Here is an 18,176-nt window from a genome sequence, read left to right as displayed (position 1 = left end):
ACGGGAGGCTGTATGTGCCTTTTAGTAATGAGCCACATGTATATATATCACAGTAATTAGGCTCATAAAGTCTGAACAGCTAAAGTGTAGAATTGGAAGATTAAAATTTGTTATCAGCATGTTTAAACTGAGTTTCACGACGGAAAAAAATTAAGTAATCTTAAATGGGATCGTCAGTTGTCCAGCAAAAGAACACAAGACAAGTGCAGAAACAAAGCCAAATGATGCTTGACCAATACTATCAGGGGAGAGAATAACTCCTCCCTCATTGCCAAACAATAACATCTCCCTCGTGCAATTTCCGGTGGGCTGCACAGTTTGCGACTGTGATCTTTGCACGTTGATCGTATGCCTCCACTCTACATTGTACACCACTACAAAGCTAATCCCGCCACGTGTGCAAGATCACGGAAACTCATTCGTCTTACGAGGACGAGGTGGCAGATTCAGATGCGTCGTACCGCCCGCCGCCAGTCACACAATTGACTTCTCTTCCCAAGCTGTCACATCGTCATCAAACGCAGTGAGCCAGTGATTGTCGTCTGCTTCAGGAGGCCAAAGAAAAGAAGGTAAATGGACTGCGATTTTGTGCGCGGTACTGTTACTTCTCTTAGATCTTTGTATGTACAATTGTGCGCATTTTCATGACACCATTCATGGCGGTGTCAATAAGATTTAAGATACCATTACCAATCACTATACTGTCATATTTAAATTCTTTATTCATTCAGGTAGGCCTATTTAATTCAGTGTGATTTATTGTCATGGAACTTTAATGATTACAATGAATGGCTAATTGTCAATCAAGGGAGTCTCGTTTCCGTGTGAATTGATGTGGGGGTGTGTTTTAACTTTTATTCTGATTCAGAATAGATAATTTACAATCTATATAGTTTTGTTTTGTTTTGAGTTCTTGCAAAAATGAATGTAAGATTTTACACACTCGAGTCTTAGTCTTATTAGCCTTTGGCTTTAACCATGGGGGAAAAAAAGGTACTTTGCAAATAAGGGTCATGGGGGTAACACTAACAGTACTAACACTAGATTACAGCTGAGATGTATTGTGTACATGTGTGCATGTGTGTGTATGTGTTTATTTCTTTAAAAAAAAACCATACAACAACAAAACCAACACCACTACAAAGCTTTTACAAAAAAAACCACCATATGACTAATTCTTAATCTTACACACCGGAAATGCATTTTCAAGTTTTTAAATCTGAGCCGTGTTTATGGCTTGACACAATGACAGATAAAACGCTCTTTTAGGCAATACCAAATCTTTGGCAGGGCTATACGTACAGTTTTTCACATCTAACAAATCAGTTAGGGATTTATTCTGCTCTTTGCTACATATCTCTTTTGTGTTCATTTGATCTAACCAGCATTGTCCATCTTTCAGTTTCACAGAATTTGTCACATATTTGTGTCTTGCATGCAGCAATTAAAACGGATGAAAAAAATCTTCCTTTTCTTGATTTGAGTCAATCGTAGAAGTGTGCCTGATATGAAGAAAGGACACCCTTGAGACCAGCCAAAAGTGTTCCTTTTGCAGGGGAGGCCTGTCATGACAGGTATGTTTGGGTAAAGGTAATACTAATAGACAAAGGGACAACAGAAGTTGTTCTTTCAGAAGGGCCTGATCACATCGCAGGTACTACTTTGTAAGTGAACGGAAGTAAAACGTCGCTTGCATCAGGCAAACTCATTCTCATTAATACAGTTCAGCTCTCCGTCTCAGATCTGGCCAGGCTTTTACATTGGGTAAGACAATCCCTCCACTTGATCACATACCAACAATGAAGAGTCTGGATGCTCGATTCTACAGGTGCATAGTGATATTTTATTTTGATTTTTAAGAATTAATTTGGCATTTTGAAATATAATTCATCAAAAACACTAATTGATCATGTATCAAAAATGAACAGCCTGGGCAGTTTCAGTGAACGTTGGATTTTTTTTTCAATTAAGTTTGTAAATGCAGCCAGTGGCTTATTAAGAAATTAACAAAGCTTTTTAACTTGACACAGCAAGCATTCAGGGCGTCAAGTTTTTGGTAATTTATATATTACTAAGTGCATGGAGGGATGGTCTTATCTAAAAGTCTGCCGAACTGTTTACACAAGAAGGAGTGTGCCTTTAACAAGCTGAGTGGACACTGCATGTGGACTATGCACTGTGCAAAAGCATGCACCATCAGTGATAAAACAAAAACTTTCAAGAAGAAAAGAGCACATAAAAACAAAATAAAACAAAAAAGTACTGCTGTGTCATTTGATGATAAAACCAAGTTGTTGCCTTAAAGGCACAGTAAGCCTCCCGTAAACCATCACAGATACGGTCAGGCTTTTACACACAGTACAAACACCCTTTCATTTAAACACTCACCGATTGAGAACATCCTAGGTGCCCTCCGTAAAGAACGAGCAATTTTCAAAGAATTTATTTTTGCGTGGTTTATCTTACCCCTGAGCCATCGTGAACCCGTGTGATCCAGTTTCCCTTTTTCACAATGTAGTCGTCAGTTAGCCTTATTTGAATGCGACTCGATGTGAGCTTATTTACAATAGCACGTTTTTATGCACGAAACAAACGGCTGTGGTTCACAAGAACTCTAGCGATGGCTTTGACTGTTGAGAGGAACGGCGATATGCACTGACTGATAAACCGTCGTCTGCTAAGACCATTGCGTGACCCTGCTTCCGGGCTTTTCTTTTTTCAAACTTTCACAACTTCGAATTGCACTGATCTTGTCTTGATGAAAAAAGAATTCTTTTATGATTAAAGAATGTTTGTGTAACAAGCTAGATTTTAAAAGTTAGGTCTAGCGCAAAAACGCACCACGGTCCAAAAACATTCTGATAATCATCGATCCACGGCTGTCACCAGTTTAAGGGAAGTAACTCATTTTTTACCTGAGTTCAGGATGGGTCCAAAAAGTGTTCGAGACAATCTGCAAAATTAATTCTTTAAAAATTGCTCGCTCTTTACGTAGGGCACCTAGGATGTTCCCGTTTGGTGAGCGTTCAAATGGAAGGGTGTTTGTACTCTGTGTAAAAGCCTGACAGTATCTGTGATGGTTTACGGGAGGCTTACTGTCCGGGCGTGATTTCCGGGATATTCATAACAGCCGTCCAGCACCAAAACGAGGCGCCATTGTTCTTCAGGGCCAAGTCCACGAAAATAAATTCTTTGAAAATTTCTCACGCTCGACAGAAAGCAGCCAGGATGTTCCCGTTCAGTGAGCGTTTAAATGGAAGTATGCTTGTACTGTATGTAGACGCTCGGGGAGCTCTGTGATGGTTTACGGGAGGCTTACTGTGCCTTTAAAAACTGCAGCATCATACCCAATTCAAGCTGAAAGTTAAGTTTACAATGTGAACGCTTTTAAGTGTATACTATAAGTGAGAGAAAAAAGACTTGATTTTATGATCCTATCTCCTAAAAGTTGATTAAGGATTTGAAATACTCAGTGTTCATGTTAAGTAATGCATGATAAGTATCTTCATGGTTCTTTTTGTGATCGCTTTAATCGTACATTCTACAACCCTGAAAAAAATCTTTTTCCTCCTTAGTCCTTTACACAGGTTAATCTTTTCTGTCTTTTGGACTTGCAACCTGTTGCCGCTATTAAAGTATTATTGAACTTTAGAGGGCTGTACATGTGATTTGCACAGAGTTTTATTTCCTTTCACCAGTTTCTAGGTGGGGATTTGATTGCAGTCTGACAATCACACAGGGAAATGAGAAATATGATACAGTGGAACCTCTTACGACCCCCCAATTTAAGATTCCCTCCATTTTAAGACCTTGTTTTCTCAGACTTTCTATTCATAACCTCTGTCAAATTACCCCCATTTAAAAACTCCCTCCTTTTTAAAACCTGATTTTCTCGGATTTGTTTAGGTCTTAAAAAGGGGCTCCCCTGTATTGACGATGTGTGCTCAAAATCGACCCTTGCGTATTTAAGCCTTAGTTATCACAATGGTTTAGGCCAACAAAAAAAATAGGTCTGTTTACGGTAACCCGACCGACCCTATTTTTTTCGCGCGACCCTAGACTTTTTTTTGGCATTTGGAGGAGAGAAAAAAAGCAAAATAACTTAAAAATATGGTTTTTTTGGGGGGGAAAAAAAAAACAATCCCGACCTACCGACCCTATTTTTTTGGCCTATGTTACCGTAAACAGACCTATTTTTTTTTTGGCCTTACCCAGACCATGAGATTATGTTGAGTAAGTTTGCAGTTACTATAGCTGTGTTCTTTCTGATACATGATTGTATTAGTAACATTTTGTATGAGAATTTAAACTTATATCAATTTTTTTCTAAATATATTATTCTGATAACCAAATATGCATTCACTTTTGATGCAGTGCATGACTGCACTGCGTTTTGTACACAGTCCACATATTGTGGGTAGTGTAAGAAAGTAACACTGAAATAGGCTTCAGTGAATTTTTTGTGGGGGGATAGGGCAAGAATACATCAACAATTAGCAGCAGCATTTTTTGCATGATTCATCTTAAATCCTTTTTGCGATTGCAGAGTCAGCTACATGTACAAATACTGTTCCTAGACTTGATCAACAGACTTTTAGTGAAGTGTTCATCTTGCAAATTATATCAAAAGACTGAGGATGAGTTCGGGTTTCTGTTGGTGTTGTACATAAAGATAATACTAATTACACATTAACATGCTTCCATTTGAAACTTCGAGGTCTTCATCGGGGATTGACGCCCGACAAAAGATAATTGAAGCCCGACGGAGCGAAGCGACGGAGGGCTTCAATTAGACTTTGGGAGGGCGTCAATCCCCGATGAAGACCTCGAAGTTTCAAATGGAAGCATGTTAATGTTATTGTAATTCAATCTGACGACGATCTCTTTCCTGCTTTCATGCGGTTGTAAATTGGTTCTGTTCTGTTCACACACTACTTTCAGTCCACCTACCTGCAAGGGTCAAGTCCCATGAAATATGTCTCTGTATTCCTATCGTATCACTCTGCTCCTGTTTTGTTTTCTTTCACACACATTTTCACTTCTTTTTTGACGGGTTTCTGGACAGCAAACTCTAAAACAAATTCTTTTCATCACAAAAGCGATCTTTGGAATTGACTGACGTAGTCCGGAAGAATTCATGCATCAACTTACGTCACGTATTCGACGTCATCACTTCGCACACCTTATGGTCTCGGTATTTCATTGGCCTTCATATTTCCTACTTGTAAAATGACCCTCAAAGCTAACCGAGACTAGTTGAGGCTGTATCAATGCGCCTCGCCAGCAGGTTGTAAATGGATTTTTTAGCAAGTGGCTATCAACAATTAGTCACCGGTAATTTTTAATGAGTTGGGGCATTCTGACCAATCACAGGATCTGTTTCATTAAAATGCCAACTTGATTGAATTACAATAGTGTAATAGTAATAGTAGCTATATCACTTACTAAAAAAAATCACATTATTCCCAAACACATTCAACAAACAAAAACCGCATGTAACTGTTGATTGAAAACCAAAAGAACAGAAACAACTAAACTGTGTAAGTAATACCAGCTCTTTATGCTAAACACTTGTGTCTGTTTCAGGTTAAACATCCAGTTTCAAGACATAAATAAATGCCCACTCTTTATGCCAAACACGTGTGTCTGTTTCAGGTTAAACATCCAGTTTCAAGACATAAATAAATGCCCTCTCGTTATGCCAAACTGTAGTTTCTGTTTCAGGTTAAACACCCAGTTTTCAAGACATAAATAAATACCCTCTCTTTATGCCAAACACTTGTGTCTGTTTCAGGTTAAACATCCAGTTTCAAGACATAAATATAATATGCCCACTCTTTATGCCAAACACTTGTGTCTGTTTCAGGTTAGGTATCCAGTTTCAAGACATAAATAAATGCCCTCTCTTTATGCCAAACACTTGTGTCTGTTTCAGGTTAGGTATCCAGTTTCAAGACATAAATAAATGCCCTCTCTTTATGCCAAACACTTGTGTCTGTTTCAGGTTAGGTATCCAGTTTCAAGACATAAATAAATGCCCACTCTTTATGCCAAACACTTGTGTCTGTTTCAGGTCAAGTATCCAGTGTCAAGATGAACCCTATTCAAATCCTGGGAGCAGTGCTAGTACTGTTGGGCTTGGTGCTGAGTGACGAGCACACAAAGCACGGCCCAAGGGTCCCTCACCAAAGCGACGACGGGGAACACAATGCAGCTTTTGATCATGAAGCCGTGTTAGGTATGTGTGAGTCTCTGTGTGTTTGAACTCCAATGTAAAACACACACACACACGCCCCCCCAACATGCTCCCCCAACACCCACCCACCCCCCACCCCCCCCCACCCCCCGAGTCTCTGTGTGTTTGAACTCCCTTTTAAGACCCCCAATGTAAAACACACACACACGCCCTCCTCCCCCCCCCCCCCCCCCCCCCTTTTAAGACCCTGTATTTTCAGATTTCCTGATCATTACCCCCATTTTAACCCTTAGGCTGGTTGTCGCGACATATGCCGCGCTACTTTACGTATACTGTCACCTGGTTGTCACAACATGTCGCGCAACTGGCTCAGTCTGTTTGGTCGGTTCCGATTACCTCCCATGGATGCGAAAACCTATATGACCGTTTTTTCTTTATTTTTCTCTCTGTTAATTCACCAGTGGCTATGTAGCATGTGTTACAGAATTGCACCAGTGTAAGGGTTAACCTTTACCGGATCATGCTTTGGACTACTTTCGGTTGTGTAGGAACCATAATTTCTAAAGAAGAATTAAACATAAAAACTAGGGGTTGCATATGACCCACACATTCCGAATAAGTATACACTTTTTACTGATCTTTGCAGAGTTTAGGTCATACACAACCCATGTCTTCTGAATAGGGATAAACCACCATAACATTCCTTCTTAAATTCCATGTTTTTTGTGTGGTGTGTTTTTGAAGACCTAGAGGATGAGTTTGCCAACCACATAGCGACCACCTGTCTATATAACAACCTCGTTTGGTCGTTGCCTTTGGGTGGCCGTGATACACAGGTTCAACTGTATGTGTTTCTGTTTGGTGTGTTTTCAGGTTCTGAAGACCTAGAAGAGGAGTTTGCGGGCCTTCCGCCAGAGGAGGCCAAGGAACGTCTTCAAACACTTGCTGAGGAGCATGACATAGACAAAGACGGGCAAATTTCCAAAGATGAAATGTATAAATGGATCACCAGCTCCTTCCTGTAAGTATTAAACCTGTACAATATTGACTATTGTACAACCAGGAGATATTGTTGGTGGCGGGGAGATAGCTCAGGCGATGTCAGCGCTGGCTTGAAACCAGTTTGTCGCTATCCATGTATGTGTAGGTTTGACCACCACGTTTGGCGAGGGATTTATTTCCTTGAGTCAACTTTGTGCAGACTCTTTTCAGTGTCGGAACACCCCCATGTACATGCATGTGCACAATATAGAATCCAAGCTCACAGCGGAAGTCTCAAGGTTATGGAAACATGAATACAGTGGAACCCCCCTTTTAAGACCTTCACAAATCTGATAAAATCAGGCCTTAAACATCAGTGAGTCTTAAAATGGAGGTAAATTTACAGAGGTTATGAACAGAAGTTTTAAATGTGGGGGTCCTGAAGGGGGGTTCTACTGTACACGCATGCAACAACAACAAGACAAAAATTGGTAGCGCCATACTGTGTGGCAGTTCACCTTCCCCAAGTGAGAAAAAGCAGTCTGAATTTTCATGAGGGTAACCTCACAGGACTATACGATACTGTGGTTCCTGCAATATTAGAACACCCTTGGGACCAGCTAAAAGTGTCCCTACATTGCAGGTGGTCTGTCATGACAGGTACATGATGGTAGAGATAATAGATAAAGGGACACCATAATGGGCCAGTTAAGTGTCCCTACATTGCAGGTGGCCTGTCATGACAGGTACCTGATGGTAGAGATAATAGATAAAGGGACACCATAAGGAGCCAGTGTCCCTACATTGCAGGTGGTCTGTCATGACAGGTACATGATGGTAGAGATCGATAATAGATAAAGGGACACCATAAGGGACCAGTTAAAAGTGTCCCTACATTGCAGGTGGCCTGTCATGACAGGTATATGATGGTAGAGATAATAGATAAAGGGACACCATAAGGGACCAGTTAAAAGTGTCCCTACATTGCAGGTGGCCTGTCATGACAGGTACATGATGGTAGAGATAATAGATAAAGGGACACTATAATAAGGGACCAGTTAAAAGTGTCCCTACATTGCAGGTGGCCTGTCGTGACAGGTATATGATGGTAGAGATAATAGATAAAGGGACACCCTTGGGACCAGTTAAAAGTGTCCCTACATTGCAGGTGGCCTGTCGTTACAGGTATATGATGGTAGAGATAATAGATAAAGGGACACCATAAGGGACCAGCTAAAAGTGTCCCTACATTGCAGGTGGTCTGTCATGACAGGTATACATGATGGTAGAGATAATAGATAAAGGGACACTATAAGGGGCCAGTTAAGTGTCCCTACATTGCAGGTGGCCTGTCATGACAGGTACATGATGGTAGAGATAATAGATAAAGGGACACTATAAGGGGCCAGTTAAGTGTCCCTACATTGCAGGTGGCCTGTCATGACAGGTATATGATGGTAGAGATAATAGATAAAGGGACACCATAAGGGGCCAGTTAAGTGTCCCTACATTGCAGGTGGTCTGTCATGACAGGTACATGATGGTAGAGATAATAGATAAAGGGACACTATAAGGGACCAGTTAAGTGTCCCTCCATTGCAGGTGGCCTGTCATGACAGGTGCATGATGGTAGAGATAATAGATAAAGGGACACCATAAGGGGCCAGTTAAGTGTCCCTACATTGCAGGTGGTCTGTCATGACAGGTACATGATGGTAGAGATAAAGGGACACCATAAGGGACCAGTTAAGTGTCCCTACATTGCAGGTGGCCTGTCATGACAGGTATATATGATGGTAGAGATAATAGATGAAGGGACACTATAAGGGGCCAGTTAAGTGTCCCTACATTGCAGGTGGCCTGTCATGACAGGTACATGATGGTAGAGATAATAGATAAAGGGACACTATAATAAGGGACCAGTTAAAAGTGTCCCTACATTGCAGGTGGCCTGTCATGACAGGTACATGATGGTAGAGATAATAGATAAAGGGACACTATAATAAGGGACCAGCTAAAAGTGTCCCTACATTGCAGGTGGCCTGTCATGACAGGTACATGATGGTAGAGATAATAGATAAAGGGACACTATAATAAGGGACCAGTTAAAAGTGTCCCTACATTGCAGGTGGCCTGTCATGACAGGTACATGATGGTAGAGATAATAGATAAAGGGACACTATAAGGGACCAGTTAAAAGTGTACCTACATTGCAGGTGGTCTGTCATGACAGGTATATGATGGTAGAGATAATAGATAAAGGGACACCATAAGGGACCAGTTAAGTGTCCCTACATTGCAGGTGGTCTGTCATGACAGGTACATGATGGTAGAGATAATAGATAAAGGGACACCATAATGGGTCCTTTTAAGGGAGGTGTCCTCTCATGGAACGGGCCACACATCACAGGTACCACTGTACCTTATTCTTATCTTAGTCTGACGAATAATTGTTTGGCCATTCTTTATTTACATTTAGAAACATTACTGTTATTCAGGAAGGAGTTTGGATGTTGTAACAGTCTACAAAGGTTTGGAAGTAAAAAGTTCATAGTGTTACATACGTTTTGGTTTATACTTTTTGCTTTTCAGGAATCTTGACCAACAGGAAAGCAACGAGAAATTTGAAGAGGAGGATGAAGACAGGGACGGCAAGGTCAGCTGGGAAGAGTACTTGAAGAAGGTGTATGGCTATAATCCGCAAGACGTGGAAGAATTGCGCAAGACTGCCAGTGAGGACAAAAACGAGGAGGCCCGTGAAACAGAGAGTACTCTTAAGGTAATCCACTTTACCAATTTCATGGAGCATTATGTCTTATTTCACCATTTTCATCTAACATTTTGTCTTGTTTCATCTGGCATTTTGTCATATTTATGAAGCATTGTGTCTCCTTGTTGTACCTGTTGAAGTAGTGAGACTCTGAGCAACTGATTCAGATAGTATTGGCTGTGCTGAGCAACTGATTCAAATAGTATTGGCTGTGCTAAGTCAGTAAAAATTACAAAGCCTGTAGAAGTTGACATAATGCAACAGCGCATTTACGAAAGTAAAAATTCGTGCTAATTTTCATGTATGATTCATTGCAGTATACAGTCTTTGTTTTAATCAGACAAATGTCAAGCTATATTAAAATTGAGCACTAATATGATTTGCAAAAATATTGAAACAAAAGTTGATTGTATAAAGTGCCTTTCAAGTTTCCTTTTGAAAAGTGTTTGAGTTTAAAGCACCTGTTAATATTTTGATTTGAATGATTTTTAAAAAAACAAGTCGCGTAAGGCGAAATTACTACATTTAGTCAAGCTGTGGAACTCACAGAATGAAACTGAACGCACTGCATTTTTTCACAATGACCGTAGTCCGCCGCTTGTGCAAAACGGAGTGAAACTGACGAGCCTGTTCAGCGCAGTAGTGGTTTCGCTGTGCTGCATAGCACACTTTTCTGTACCTCTCTTCGTTTTAACTTTCTGAGCGTGTTTTTAATCCAAACATATATCTTTTTGTTTTTTGAATCAGGAACCGACAAGGAATAAGATGAAATTGTTTTTAAATCGATTTCAGAAATTTAATTCTGATCATAATTTTTATATTTTTAATTTTCAGAGCTTGTTTTTAATCCAAATATAACATATTTACAGGTTTTTGGAATCAGGAAATGATGTAGAATAAGATGAACGTAAATTTGGATCGTTTTATATAAACAAAAAATTATTACAATTTTCAGATTTTTAATGACCAAAGTCATTAATTAATTTTTAAGACACCAAGCTGAAATGCAATACCGAAGTCCGGCCTTTGTCGAAGATTGCTTTACAAAAAATTCAATCAAATTGTTTGAAAAATGAGGGTGTGACAGTGCCGCCTCAACTTTTACAAAAAGCCGGATATGATGTCATCAAAAGTATTTATCGAAAAAAACGTCCGGGGATATCATTCCCAGGAACTCTCATGTCAAATTTCATAAAGATCGGTCCAGTAGTTTGGTCTGAATCGCTCGACACACGCACACACGCACAGACAGACACACACACACCACGAACCTCGTCTCGATTCCCCTTCTATGTTAAAACATTTAGTCAAAACTTGACTAAATGTAAAAAGGGGGGAATAGTGCCCTTGTGTGTGGATGTACAGTCTAATCTGCCCGTGCGAACACCTCCAGAAAGGGAACACCTCTAGAAAGGGAACACCTCTAGAAAGGGAACACCTCTAGAAAGGGAACACCTCTAGAAAGGGAACACCTCTAGAAAGGGCCAACACCTCTAGAAAGGGCCAACACCTCTAGAAAGGGCCAACACCTCTAGAAAGGGAACACCTCTAGAAAGGGCCAACACCTCTAGAAAGGGAACACCTCTAGAAAGGGAACACCTCTAGAAAGGGCCAACACCTCTAGAAAAGGAACACCTCTAGAAAGGGAACACCTCTAGAAAGGGCCAACACCTCTAGAAAGGGAACACCTCTAGAAAGGGCCAACACCTCTAGAAAGGGAACACCTCTAGAAAGGGCCAACACCTCTAGAAAGGGAACACCTCCAGAAAGGGAACACCTCTAGAAAGGGCCAACACCTCTAGAAAGGGCCAACACCTCTAGAAAGGGAACACCTCTAGAAAGGGCCAACACCTCTAGAAAGGGAACACCTCTAGAAAGGGCCAACACCTCTAGAAAGGGAACACCTCTAGAAAGGGAACACCTCTAGAAAGGGAACACCTCTAGAAAGGGAACACCTCTAGAAAGGGCCAACACCTCTAGAAAGGGAACACCTCTAGAAAGGGAACACCTCTAGAAAGGGAACACCTCTAGAAAGGGCCAACACCTCTAGAAAGGGAACACCTCTAGAAAGGGCCAACACCTCTAGAAAGGGCCAACACCTCTAGAAAGGGAACACCTCTAGAAAGGGCCAACACCTCTAGAAAGGGAACACCTCTATAAAGGGCCAACACCTCTAGAAAGGGAACACCTCTAGAAAGGGAACACCTCTAGAAAGGGAACACCTCTAGAAAGGGAACACCTCTAGAAAGGGAACACCTTTAGAAAGGGAACACCTACAGTGGATCCCCCATTTTAAGATCCCCTGATTTAAGACCCCCTGATTTAAGACCCCCTGATTTAAGACCCCCTGATTTAAGACTCCCTCCCTTTTAAAACCCTGTTTTCTCGAGTCTTTTTGTTCATGATCTCTATAAATTTACCACCTTTTTAACTTAAGACTCGGTCCTTTTTCAGAACTGATTTTCTCAGATGTTTTGAATTCTTAAAAGGGGTGTTCCACTGTAATCTGAAGGATCCAAGACAAGTTTATCTTCTATATAGTTGGCCCTTCCGTAAAAAGAAACCCTGCCTATAATGACCACTTTTGATCCGTCCCTTGGTTTGTAGCTACAGAGAAGTATGTGGTTTGATTGACTGTTTCCAGATGGTGGATGATGACCATCGCATGTTTAAAGCGGCCGATGAAGACAAGGACGGAAGCCTGAACCCTGATGAGTACATGGCGTTTTTCTACCCTCACAACTACGACCACATGCATCAGTTCGAGATAGATCGCTACCTGGAGCAGAACGATGGTGATGGCGACAGAAAAATCACCCTGGCTGAGTTTACTCCAGGTATGTATTTGTTTTACCTTGCTTTCTTGTGTATAAGACACACGTGTGTACACAGTCACACACACTTGCATACACACATACCTGTACGCTCGCATTCATCCACACACATACAGGCACTAAAAGTCCCTTCTTAGAAGTAGCACTAAGGAATGAAAGAAGTGAAACTCGATGCTCATCCAAGGCAATACTCTCAAATCCATTGGCAGCCAGTTTCACTTGAGATAATAAAGACTTGGAGATACTGATAAGGCATCTGAGTGTGATTGTGTGCGTGCATGTTTGTGTGTGCATGCGTGCATGTGTGTGTGTGCGTGTGTGTGTGTGTGTGTGTAAAGAAAACCAAGTATACAAGTACCATGCAAGTGAATATTATACATGTACTAGGAAGGGAGACAATCTACCTTTAATGTCTCCTGCTAGTCAGCTAACGGTAACTGTACATATGGAGTTAAAAGCAAACAAAATGCAGAAATACAGCGCACAGTTCCATCCTGAAATACAAAAATAGAGATGTAGCTGACACTGGTTAGCTCTGAATATTTCTGTATATATTTCTGTATTGTTTCAGTTGAAAGGGATTTTCTTCTTTTATACTGTCAGTATTTGCAACTTTATTATACATTTTATAATAAAGTTCCAAATTAATTGGAGCAATGTTACATTGCTGTTTATGCCGCAATGTAAGGAACACACACACACATACACATATAGCCATACACCTTCTTTTGTTTCCTTACTGCAGAGGGTGCTTCACAAGAGTCAAAGATAACTTCCAAAGAAAACTTTGCTGACCTTGACAAAGACAAAGACGGCATTCTGAAGGAGGAGGAGCTGAAGGAATGGGTTGCCCCGGCAACCGATGAGCTGGCAGAGGATGAAGCCAATCATCTCATCGAAATGGCGGACACTAATGGAGATGGACTGCTGTCCATGGAGGAAATTGTGCAGAAAACAGACCAGTTTGTGGGCAGTTCTGCAACTGATTATGGCAACTTTTTGCGACACGAGGAATTGTGATTTAGGGCTAAATACTTAAATGTAGGCATCTTTTCATCTTTATTTTTTCCTTCTTCCGTTCTTCTATATTTTTTTTCATTCAAGAAGAGCAAAAATGTCTATTGACTGACAACTGTTGCATCATTTTTGTTTTTTAATCCAAAACTTGCTGTTTCCTTGTGGTTCTTTGTTGCAATAATAATCTAGTCCTAATGTCAAAGTCCCGTAAAGAGCTTCTTCCTTTTTATATTTAGTCAAGTTTTGACTAAATATTTTAACGTAGAGGGGGGAATCGAGACGAGGGTCGTGGTGTATGTGTGTGTGTGTGTCTGTCTGTCTGTCTGTCTGTCTGTGTGTGTGTGTAGAGCGATTCAGACCAAACTACTGGACCGATCTTTATGAAATTTTACATGAGAGTTCCTGGGATTGATATCCCCGAACGTTTTTTTCATTTTTTTGATAAATGTCTTTGATGACGTCATATCCGGCTTTTCGTGAAAGTTGAGGCGGCACTGTCACGCCCTCATTTTTCAACCAAATTGGTTGACATTTTGACGGGCGCTGTGGCGTGGTGGTAAGACGTCGGCCTCCTAATCGGAAGGTCGAGGGTTCGAATCCCGGCCGCGGCCGCCTGGTGGGTTAAGTGTGGAGATTTTTCCGATCTCCCAGGTCAACTTATGTGCAGACCTGCTAGTGGCTTATCCCCCTTCGTGTGTACACGCAAGCACAAGACCAAGTGCGCACGTAAAAGATCCTGTAATCCATGTCAGAGTTCGGTGGGTTATAGAAACACGAAAATACCCAGCATGCTTCCTCCGAAAGCGGCGTATGGCTGCCTAAATGGCGGGGTAAAAACGGTCATACACGTAAAATTCCACTCGTGCAAAAACACGAGTGTACGTGGGAGTTTCAGCCCACGAAAGAAGAAGAGGAGAGGTTGACATTTTGGTCAAGTAATCTTCGACGAAGCCCGGACTTCGGTATTGCATTTCAGCTTGGTGGCTTAAAAATTAATTAATGACTTTGGTCATTAAAAATCGGAAAATTGTAAAAAAAAAAATAAAAATTTATAAAACGATCCAAATTTACGTTCATCTTATTCTCCATCATTTTCTGATTCCAAAAACATATAAATATGTTATATTCGGATTAAAAACAAGCTCTGAAAATTAAATATATAAAAATTATTATCAAAATTAAATTTTCCAAATCAATTTAAAAACACTTTCATCTTATTCCTTGTCGGTTCCTGATTCCAAAAACATATAGATATTATATGTTTGGATTAAAAACACGCTCAGAAAGTTAAAACAAAGAGAGGTACAGAAAAGCGTGCTATCCTTCTTAGCGCAACTACTACCCCGCTCTTCTTGTCACTGCCTTTGCCATGAGCGGTCGACTGACGATGCTACGAGTATACGGTCTTGCTGAAAAATGGCATTGCGTTCAGTTTCATTCTGTGAGTTCGACAGCTACTTGACTAAATGTTGTATTTTCGCCTTACGCGACTTGTTTTCTCTCTTCTTTTTCTCTCTTTTCCTTTTTTCGCCTGTTTGTTTCATTATAGAAACTGAGCAGTTTTTAATGGGGTCGAGCTTAATTCTATCTGAAGGGTTACGAATTTGCTAACAGCTGTTCACATGTGACAGTATGAGACTGTTTTATTAGCCACACGATCAAGAGCTTTCCTGTTGTGTTGTCCTTCATCTTTTTTCTTTGTCTTGTTTTCTTTGTCTTTTTTTACCCTCGAGTTATTTACAATTACTGCCAATTTAAGACGGAAGAGAGTGTATTATCTGCTTGTCTCTGTCTCATGTGTCTATACATGAAAAGGTACCAGTATAATCTTAAGTGTAATGCCAGACTGATAATCCGTAGCTTTTCTGTTCCTTTATTTTATTTTTTTTATTTTTTAAACGTTAGTATGTATTGTATTGCATCAATTTCTTTCAATTCTTTATGACAGGGAAATACATAATTATGTGTAGGCAATCTGAGGCTATGATCATGCACACAATGTCTTTGTCACTATGCTTTAAGTGCACTCACATAACATTATGTACTCAAAATATAACTTGCCTGTGTTGAATAATGTTTGTACTTTTAATTTTAGGATGTTGCAAATTCAGACACAGTCTATCTGCCACAGTGAAATTTGAAGTGAATAAGTGTGTGGTTACCTGTTTTCTTCAGCCGTTTTTGAGTCCAGTTTCACCTTTGTTGATAGGTTCCAGTTTTAAAGTGGTTAGCTGCTGTTTGTTCTTGAATTACAAATAAAATTAACATTGAAATGTTGCTGATCTTAGATATTATATCCCCCTTGTTTTCCTTCTTCTTCTTTTTTCATAAGTAGGAAGGAGAGCTGCATAAGTATGACACATTTGTTTCTTATTTTGAAGAGTAGTAAAGGGAACTCTTGGCCACAGGTAAACTGCTGAAACAGAAATTGAAGATGTTTGTTAAAATAGACAGCTTCACAGCTACTTTGTTGCTTCAATTTTTAGTTGATTTTAAAAACATGAGTTACTAGCTAAGATAAGCATAATAGTTTCAGCTGAGTGATAATGATCTTGTACTTTATAGTTGACATCATGACAATGCATGGTTTTCTTTTTACATACTAGGAAGCTCGATCAGGTGGGTCTACGCAAATATTTCACCCTGCAGTTTTGAGCCTTTCTGCACAATTCTCTGTTTATTCTTCTTATGGTTCTTTCCAAGCTTTATAAAACTTCATAGTTTGAAAGTGAAAGTGCCTTAAAAAAGCACAAATGCACAACCTTTTTACTTGAAAAAAAGTTTACATTGATCCAAATTCTATTTTTGAGTGTGTGGAAAATACAAATTCCTTCAGGAATTATAAAAAATCTCAGTATTCTGTGTCTGTCCTAATTATGAAAAACAGGGCTTTTTCTTGGTATGGAAGACATCGGAAGGCTTCCAGATAACTTTCCAGGTCTCTTTGAGTGCATTGAGCTTTACAAAAAAAATAATAAGACCTACCCTGACAGTAATGGTGCACAGGCGGATGGGGATTTTGTTACATTGAGCATGCTAATTCTATCCATCCCAGCTCTGTTATTTCCTTTTCATGTTCTCATTCTTTGGTCTTCGTTGTTGTTTTGTTCTGGTTTTTTAGTTGGTTTTTTAGGTGTTTTTATGGACAGCTCTTTCTCATGCGGGAATTGGTTTAAAGAACAAAATATGGCTTGCACTTGCCTTCATTAGTTGCCATGGAAACAATTTACTTTTGTGTTAATAAAAAGCCATAAGATCACATACCTGCATGATGAATAATATATTCTGTGTATAGGTTTTCAAAAGAGGGTGTGAATGATGAGTGTATACTGCCAGAATGATTTGAAAATAGCAGAGACAAGCACAAACAAACTTACATATTTATCCTGCCTGTCTATTATGCCTTTGAAAAGCACTAAGGCTGTATCTGAATAACATGTCCTTTAGTTCTAATGCAAAACAGGGTAAAAAAAAACAAGAACTATTCAGGTCTTTGATTGCTTGTTTGATTGATTGATTTACTTTATGTTGCTTTTGACACATCAACGCATTCTTTGCTAGTTCAAGCAAGTTTTACAGTAATCTTTTACATCACAAGCTCATGAGGTCCCAGCAAGATAGAGTAACTGTTGTCACACAGTTTTTTTGTCCCTGCTGGTGGGATCCATTCGTGGAGTAAATTATGCAAATGACACTCCATCAGCAACTAAGATTTAGTATTGTTTGTGTGTTTGTTTGTGTGACATTTGACTAAATTGTTTAATTGGAAATTCTATCTGATAAATTGTCTCCTTTTAATTAGATAATCTGTCTGATAAATTGTCTTTTCTGTACATCCAGTTTTGAGAATAGGAGCATTATGATTGTCTGAATGAATAAAGCATTATTGAATGTCATGCGGTGTACGTTTTGTAGTTTTATTATATAAGTAACTCAATAAAATACTTGAATGCATAACCACTAACAGATACAGAGCATCAACAAAAGTATGTTAGAACCAGTGCTGCACATGCATTCCTTCACAGAATAATACAGTCTTAGTATGCAAATTAGTCCAGTTTTCTGTGTGTAAAAGAGAGGGAGAGAAAAGAGCACATGTGCTAGTGTGTGTGTGTGCCAGCACATGTGCCAATGGGTATGTGTGTGTGTGGTAGCTCATGTGCTGGTGTATGTTTCAACACAGGCGTGTGTGTGTGCAGCCCCCGCGGGTTAGGGGGAAGAATTTACCCGATGCTCCCCAGCATGTCGTAAGAGGCGACTAACGGATTCTGTTTCTCTTTTTACCCTTGTTAAGTGTTTCTTGTATAGAATATAGTCAATTTTTGTAAAGATTTTAGTCAAGCAGTATGAAAGAAATGTTAAGTCCTTTGTACTGGAA

At 39.9% G+C, this 18,176-nt stretch overlaps 1 protein-coding gene across 2 annotated transcripts; it reads left to right on the top strand.

Moving 5' to 3' along the window:
* Window positions 1-285: 285 nt before the first annotated feature.
* On the top strand, window positions 286-17,694 carry LOC138967407 (reticulocalbin-2-like). 2 transcript variants are annotated; one of them, XR_011455944.1, is made up of 7 exons: window positions 286-569; window positions 6,074-6,238; window positions 7,070-7,217; window positions 9,770-9,956; window positions 12,592-12,784; window positions 13,527-16,238; window positions 16,448-17,694. XR_011455944.1 is itself a non-coding variant. In XM_070339948.1 (6 exons), exons 2-6 carry the CDS (start codon window positions 6,094-6,096, stop codon window positions 13,799-13,801), a joined length of 948 nt encoding a protein of 315 aa, XP_070196049.1. In that variant the 5' UTR covers window positions 286-569; window positions 6,074-6,093; the 3' UTR covers window positions 13,802-17,694. The 2 variants fall into 2 exon arrangements, 1 of the variants encoding a protein (XP_070196049.1); XM_070339948.1 differs by having other exon boundaries at window positions 13,527-17,694.
* Window positions 17,695-18,176: the final 482 nt, after the last annotated feature.

This window comes from Littorina saxatilis, linkage group LG5, assembly GCF_037325665.1.
Source record: "Littorina saxatilis isolate snail1 linkage group LG5, US_GU_Lsax_2.0, whole genome shotgun sequence".
Lineage (NCBI taxonomy): Eukaryota > Metazoa > Mollusca > Gastropoda > Littorinimorpha > Littorinidae > Littorina > Littorina saxatilis.
The sequence above is the reverse complement of the archived record's forward strand: the minus strand, read 5'-3'. Positions and strand labels throughout refer to the sequence as shown.

What these genes read in the sequence shown, in the direction of transcription:
- LOC138967407 (XM_070339948.1), top strand. Translation starts at nt 6,094, where the DNA reads ATGAACCCTATTCAAATCCTGGGAGCAGTGCTAGTACTGTTGGGCTTG. An exon ending in TGGATCACCAGCTCCTTCCT is followed by an intron (nt 7,218 to 9,769) that starts GTAAGTATTAAA and finishes TTTGCTTTTCAG; the next exon opens with GAATCTTGACCAACAGGAAA. An exon ending in CCTGGCTGAGTTTACTCCAG is followed by an intron (nt 12,785 to 13,526) that starts GTATGTATTTGT and finishes TCCTTACTGCAG; the next exon opens with AGGGTGCTTCACAAGAGTCA.